This window comes from Chinchilla lanigera, unplaced genomic scaffold (assembly GCF_000276665.1).
Source record: "Chinchilla lanigera isolate Chin_1 unplaced genomic scaffold, ChiLan1.0 scaffold00091, whole genome shotgun sequence".
Lineage (NCBI taxonomy): Eukaryota > Metazoa > Chordata > Mammalia > Rodentia > Chinchillidae > Chinchilla > Chinchilla lanigera.
In genome coordinates, this window is record NW_004955492.1 from 4,796,455 (window position 1) to 4,803,290 (window position 6,836).

A 6,836-nucleotide genomic window follows, 5' to 3' on the forward strand; every position below is an offset into this window, starting at 1 on the left:
AAAGAAAGAAAGAAAGAAAAATAATGCCTCTAGGAGAGACAGAGATGCTTCACAATAGAAGCGTCAGTGCTTTGTTCACTCTTATTTGTAGTACCCACTATGAAAGGCTAACACACATCTGTAACTGTTCCTCTCTTAAGTACTGAAGAAATATCCAGAAGCACAGGATGCAGAACAGCTGTGTGCCCAGCTGGGAATATGACACAAGTTTTTATTTTGAAAATTGTCAGACCTACAAAAAAGCTGAATGAATAGCCCACCATTCAGAGGCCTCAGGGGCTTCACCTGGATTCCCTAGTCGTTCATATTTTACTCTTCCCCTTCTCCTTGTCTCTGTCCCCCAAGCTGTGGTGTTCGTGTGAGTGTGTGGACAACAAACACGTACACACTTACATATTCATGTTCGCTGAGCTGCTGGAAAGGAAATCACGGCATCATGACGCTAAGTGTTTCAGGGTGTATTTTCTTTGTTTTTTTTTTTTTTTTGGTGTTTCTCCGGTACCGGGAACCGAACTCACGACCTTGCGCTTGCCAGTCAGGCGCTTTTGCCGCTGAGCTAAATCCCCAGCCCCTCAGGGTGTATTTTCTAAAAGAAAAAACTATTGTGTTCTGCATAATTTCAGCGCCATTATCACACTTCTTAAGAAATCTAACATTAATATGTGAAAGGGTAATTTTCAAAATGAGGTAAAATTATGAGTCTTACACAGGTCTAAAACAAATTCTCATTATTAATGAGGGCATCTAAAATGTTGTAATCAGTTTAGAGCAGAATCTAAGGAAAAGAACTTTATTGGTGGAGGACATTGGAGAGAATGAGCGAGTTGAGGCAAAACTGGTCTATGGGCCCGGGTTACGTGGCACAGCTCCTACCATCTCCATTGTGATGTGGCTGAAAGCCAATGACAGGTGCAGAGCCCCGCTAGGGTCACAATTAGATAACCCTGAAAGGTTGCCCTAGACAAGGGGCCCACGACATTTTCCATCAAGGGCCATTTGGTATTTCCAGCTTTGCAGGGCATGTGGCTGTTGTTACCACTTTTTAATTCTGCCACTGGATGTAAAAGTAGCTAGACAATATATGAAGGAATATATGTAGCTGTGCCAATAAAACTTATTTGCAAACACAGGTGCCAGGCTGCATCTCACTCAGTGGCTGTAGTTTGCCTGCTCTAAACAATGGGTAATTTTCCACTGAAGCCCCAGCAAATCCAAAAGTAAGACGAGCTGGGCTGAATTGTGTCTCCCTCAGACTTGCCTGCTGAAGCCCTAACTTCTATCTCAGAAGACAACTGTGGTCAGCTATCAGGCCTTACAAAGATGATTAAAGTGAAACGAGGTCATCAGGCCCTAACCCAGCAGGACTGGTGTCCTCAGAATTAGTGATGGTCAAGGCACAGTCACAGAGGGAAGACCAGTGGCTAGGAGCCAAGGAAAGCGGCCTGAGAAGACACCAAATCTGAGAACACCTTGACCTCAGACTTCCGGTTTTCACAACTGTGAGGAAATGAACTTCTGCTGTGTAAAGCGCACTGGCTGGTAGTTTGTTCCAGCAGTCTTCAAAGACCAGAATAGATGTTGTCTAGTTTTGGGAAGACAGCTCTGTAAGCACGGGTCAGTTGAGTAGGGTAGACCAATCCCCCTAAAATTGTTTTATCGAGTGCAGCATCTTCAAGCCGCACTTCAAAGGTGGAGAAGGGGGAAAGGTTTAATGTCAGGTAGCTCAGAAATGATCGCGAACCATCATTCCTTCTTAGAAACCCACGATGCCCTCTGTGTGTCAGAAGCTCTTGAGATGTGCTGCAGGTAGATCTATTTTGACCTGAATCCTCCAAACTTTGAGTCCCTTTTTAAAGATGCAGTGTTGACGAATAAAGCAGTAGGCTTGGAACACACTCTGGAACGTTGGTATGAAAGATGACAAGGTGGATATTCCGAGGACCCAGCCCTGGGAAAGCTGGGGAGAGAACACAGGTGCGCTCCAGGCAGGGGCTGGGAGACGCCTGCGCTCAGGCGTCCAGCGTCCTCAGGTCATGGAGTGGGCTGAGGACTGCTGAGAGCTGTCATGGGAAGGCCAGTCTTGAAGGAAGGACAATTGTCCCTGTTTGGGAGAACCCAAGGCGGCAAGTATCTAGCCATAGAATAAAGAACGAAATTCAGGGCTGGGGGTTTAGCTCAGTGGCACAGTGCCTGCTTGGCAAATGCAAGGACGTGAGTTTGATTCCCGGTACGGAGAAAAAAAAAAACATACAAAAGAACGGAATTCAGAGCATCTGGCGGCGCTCAGTGTCTTCCTTTAGGGCTGTACCATCTTTTCCAACAGAATTTAGAAGCCCACCGTGGGCTCCTCTGACTTCTCCATCCACGGGTGGGAGCCCGGATGAGCTGCAATGGCAGCTCGCGGCCACCAGATGGCGCGCGGAACCCGCAGAGCAGGGGCGCGGGGCGGGGCTCGGGAAAGGTGTCGCGGCGGCGTGTCCGGCCCAGCGCCCAGAAAGCGCATTTTGGGAGACGCGGGTGACAGTGCGCAGCTGTCCTTTGCTCGCCGCCCTCCTGGGGACACGTCCGCAGCGCGCCACGCCCTGCAGCCCACCCGGGCCACTCGTCCTCGCGGGCGCAGGGCTGGAGCGTCTGGGAGCAGTCGTGTGCGCGCCGCGGGGCGGGGGCGTCTCAGGCCTGTTTGTCGTGCCTGCGCGTTCCTGGCGGACGCCCTCCTTCCGGCGCTCGGCGCTGGCTCGGTGGGGTGTGAGGTTTTTAAGTAATTTCAAACCTCAGCCCTGGAGAGTTAATGAGTTGCTTAGGCCGCTGGGGCATGAAAGAAAGTCTTGCATTTGGAGTGGTTATTGCTTGCCCAGAGCGCTGGAAGGAGCGGGGAGGCGGGAGGCCGGAGACTCGGGCCACCCATGCCGTGAAGTAATCCGCCAGAAATGCAGTGCGGAGTGGAGAAAGGAGCGCACGCTCACCCCGGGGCATCGCGCGCCGCCGGCAGTGTGCACCCTCACCCCGCCGCCCTGCGCCGCAGTCGCAGATCTGGGTGCGCCACACAGACACCAGGACGTGGCCGACGTCAAGTCCAGATCTGAGCAGTGAGCCCTGCTCTTATTTCCAGGTCCAACAGTGATGGATAATTAATTAGTTAGTTTTTGAGGGGAAATTGCGTTTCAGTGGGTGCTGATGCTTTTAACAGGGCCACTGACAGTCTTTATTTCCTTCTTTTTCTCTTTGAAGTGTGATCCCGAAAGTGAAGACAGAAATGGCAACATTCAAATTTATGATGGTTTACACTTTTGACCCATCAGAGGCTTGTATGGACTTAAAAAAATAAAGGAGAACCTAGTATTCAAGTTACTTTGTCACTTCCTATGTATATAAGTAGTTTTTCACTCAGTACTCATGGAAGCAACTTGGCAGTTGGCACTGGCCCAGGTTTTCAGGTGAAGAACCTAGGCTCAGAGAGGTTAAGCAGTGAGCCCAAAGTCACACAGCAAATGTGCATGTTAAGACAATTGTGTTTGACTTCGGAGACTGGCCTTGTTTTCCCTTACCCAAGCGTTTCACTGGCTCACGGAACCTCGTGGAGTCTGAAGGGACTGAGAGGGCATTAGCTGAACCCTCTAAGTAATGTGTGGGCCTCTTAGAGCATTTTCTGTGAGCTGCAAGCTACAAAGAAGAGCAAGATTTCAGAACTCAGACAGAGGCCCTAACTAAATACAGTAGATATTGTTAATCCGTTCTGTAAAGGATGAGATTGGTATATATTATTTTAAGCCTGTAAAAAGCCATAGGGGACCCAAAGTAATTAGCTCAGACTCAGTTTGTCTCTTAGCAGCACTAAGGGGGAAAACAGGAGAAAAACCAGCAGGGAAACAGCCAGAACGCGATTCAGCCGGCCTCCCACCACACTGCCGAGAGCCCTGGGTGGGCGACAGGACCGGCGGCGCAGTAAGTAGCCAGACCTGAGGCCCTGCCCTACATCCAGTTTGTGCCACGTCCCTTGACCTTGCCCGCTAGCTGTCTCTGGTCCCACTGGCTCCTTGGGAACTTGGCCAGGAAAGCCAAAGCCAGGTGCATACTGGAGACTGGGCCTTGGATCAGTAAGGATGTCACCGTGGTCTTGAGTCTCTCAAGCAACCCAGTCAGCGTCTGGCCTACGGGTGTGTGAGAGTGTGTGTGTGTTGGTCCCAGGACCGGCAGCACCTGTGGGCTCGAGGGAGCAGGAGACACCAGGCCAGGACCACATGGGAAGGGGGTCTGCAAATCCCAGCCGGGGACTAATGCCTAATGGGGGCAGAGCGAAAAGAGGGAGTGATTTAGGAGGTGTGCTGTTCATTTGCAAATGAAGTTGTGGAAGTTACTAGTGAGATTTACGTTGGTAATGAAGTAATAATGGCTGTGTAAAGCTGCTTGAGATGGAATTCATGTAAAATACTGAAGGCATGGGGGCCCTTTTGAGAAACATCTCATTGCGTAGCATTTTGGAAGCATTTGGTGCTCTATAGGACCTTATACCTCTGCCTAGTAATGCCACAAACCTCTGGGCTCACTTGCTTGTGTGTCCCCAAAGACTGTGTGTTTATGTGAGAGTACATGATAGATCACATACATGCACGCATGTGTGTGCAGCCACACACACACACACACACACACACACACGTGCCCCAGGAGAGAGGAGGAAGGACAAGGAAATGTCCTACAAATGGCATGGCCCATAGAGAATGCTTTGCTTTGTTTTAAAATCATTAAGCTCCTCTGTACATCCTGTCCACAAATTTCTTCTCCCTTTACCTTCCTGACACTAATACTACCATTCCTCAGGTTGTCCTTCTCAGGGCTCAGGCCCCATGGCTTGCTCCCTGCAGCCCTGCTGCGGAAGTGATCTAGTTCAGTGAGGGGAGTTAGGGATGGTGCAGAAACCAGGCACCGTGAGGACCCAAAGACCTGCGGAAATTCAAGTGTGACTGCTATGTGACAGAGTGACCGTTCTCTTTCCTTCCTGACCAGCCGTGGGGCCCCAACATCTCCAAGGCTGGGGAAAAGGAATAGAGGAGAAAAGCCAGCGCCTAGCCCAGTCCGGACTGGGTAACTTAATTAATAGCTGCCTCTTCTCTGTTGTGTCAGATTTAGGGAATGAGAGCTGCTTGTCTACCTGTGTGTGCTGCTGTGAGCTGTATCACTTAAAAAGCAACGGTGCCATGGTGTTTTATTTTCTTCTTGCCCTTAATAGTGGAAGTCTGCATACACATGCCACCCTGGGACTGAGTGTGTGGAAAATCAGCTGGTGCAGGGATTTGCCGTTCTGAACATTCACGGTGCAACTTGCTCATGGGCAGTGGTGACAGGCCGGCTAATGTGAGAACCTTTTCTGCACCCAGCTTCGCTGCAGAGATGGATTCATGGAGGTGGGGCCTGGAAATGTGTGATATAAGGTTGGGGTCCCAGCACCCATTGGCTATATCATGAGGGTGCCTTCAAAAGTCAGAGCTTCTGGGCTATATATAGGGAGCAGGCCATGGAGCCTGTACCCTGAGGAGGACAACTTGAGGAATGGTAGTGTTAGTGTCAGGAAGGTAAAGGGAGAAGAAATTTGTGGACGGGAAGATGTTTCATTTTAAGTAGCTAACACAAAAGGTCAGAGCACATATGCCCTATTTCTGAGGCCCCTGGATTATGTCCCCTGCAATATCATAGACCTGGGTTGAGGGTATGGCTCGGTGGCACAAGTGCCTGCCTGGTAAGCACAAGGTACTGAGTTTGATTCCCAGTATAAAAAAAACAAAAAACAAAAAACAAAAAACAAAACAAAAAACCAATATCATAGACCCCCCAAGCTCAGATGACTTGACAGGCCACACTCTCATGGCTTTCCTTTCCTGTTTCCTGGTTGTTTTCTTTTTTTTTCCAGTACTAGGGATTAAATTCAGGGTCTTTGCACTAAGCTACACCCCTAGGCTTTTCTTATTTTTTATCTTGAGAGAGGAATTTTATAAGTCCCTAAGTTGCTCAGGCAGGGCTGGAACTTGAGCTCTTCCTGCTTCACCCTCTTCGAGTCCTGGGATGACAGGCATGGGCCCCTGCACCTGCTGTCCTGCTGTTTCTTGAGACTGAAGTGACCATGGTGATCTTGAAGGTGGTGGACATTTAACCACCTCCATAAATCTGAATAGGAATCATATTTTGGAAATAATTGCTTGCTAGCAGTTTCCAGAGATGCACTGAATTTTCATGTACTGTTCAGTACAATTAGATAAAGATTACCCATTTTTCCTTCCCTGGTTGGCTATTTTTAACTCTTTAACTCACAAGGCCAGCCTGGGCTACATAGTGAGTTCAAGGCCGGCCTGAACCATCTCAAAAAAAAGAATTCACTAACCCTTTCCAAAGGACGTTCATTTAATAAAATTTACTACCGATGTCCAAGAATAAGGTACAAGCCAAAACCTTGCTCTTTATAAGTCTCAAAGCAGTTATCTTTTAGCATCCTCCAAAGATGCTTGACAGATAACAGGAGGAAAAAATGTGGACCAGGCATCTGAACAGAGAGACACTTATAACGTGCAGTTCCACTGGAAACTTCCTTGCACGAGCAACCCTGTGCCTGCCCATGCCATGGTGGGGTGAATGCTCTGAGCCCACCCTTGGCTCCTCTTTCCCCCTCTCCCCTCACGGTGCCTGACCTTGGTATTTCTTTATACTCTGGTTCAGCAAACTCATCAAAGCTGTGACTGCCTGCTTTTTGCTAACTCCTCTCAAATTTGCATTATTGTCTGTGACCTTTATCCCACACCACCTGTACATCCTACGTAAAAGAAAGGTGTGTGTGTGTGTGTGTGTGTGTG

At 48.9% G+C, this 6,836-nt stretch overlaps 1 protein-coding gene across 1 annotated transcript; it reads left to right on the plus strand.

The window, feature by feature from the left end:
• The first annotated feature begins 1,917 nt into the window (after positions 1-1,917).
• On the plus strand, positions 1,918-3,344 carry LOC102023921. Its single transcript, XM_005405018.2, has 2 exons — positions 1,918-3,086; positions 3,229-3,344. Exons 1-2 carry the CDS (start codon positions 1,918-1,920, stop codon positions 3,323-3,325), a joined length of 1,266 nt encoding a protein of 421 aa, XP_005405075.1. The 3' UTR covers positions 3,326-3,344.
• Positions 3,345-6,836: the final 3,492 nt, after the last annotated feature.

Coding starts and splice junctions, on each gene's coding strand:
- LOC102023921 (XM_005405018.2), top strand. CDS start 1,918: ATGACAAGGTGGATATTCCGAGGACCCAGCCCTGGGAAAGCTGGGGAG. Junction 3,087..3,228: donor GTCAAGTCCAGATCTGAGCA/GTGAGCCCTGCT, acceptor TTCTCTTTGAAG/TGTGATCCCGAAAGTGAAGA.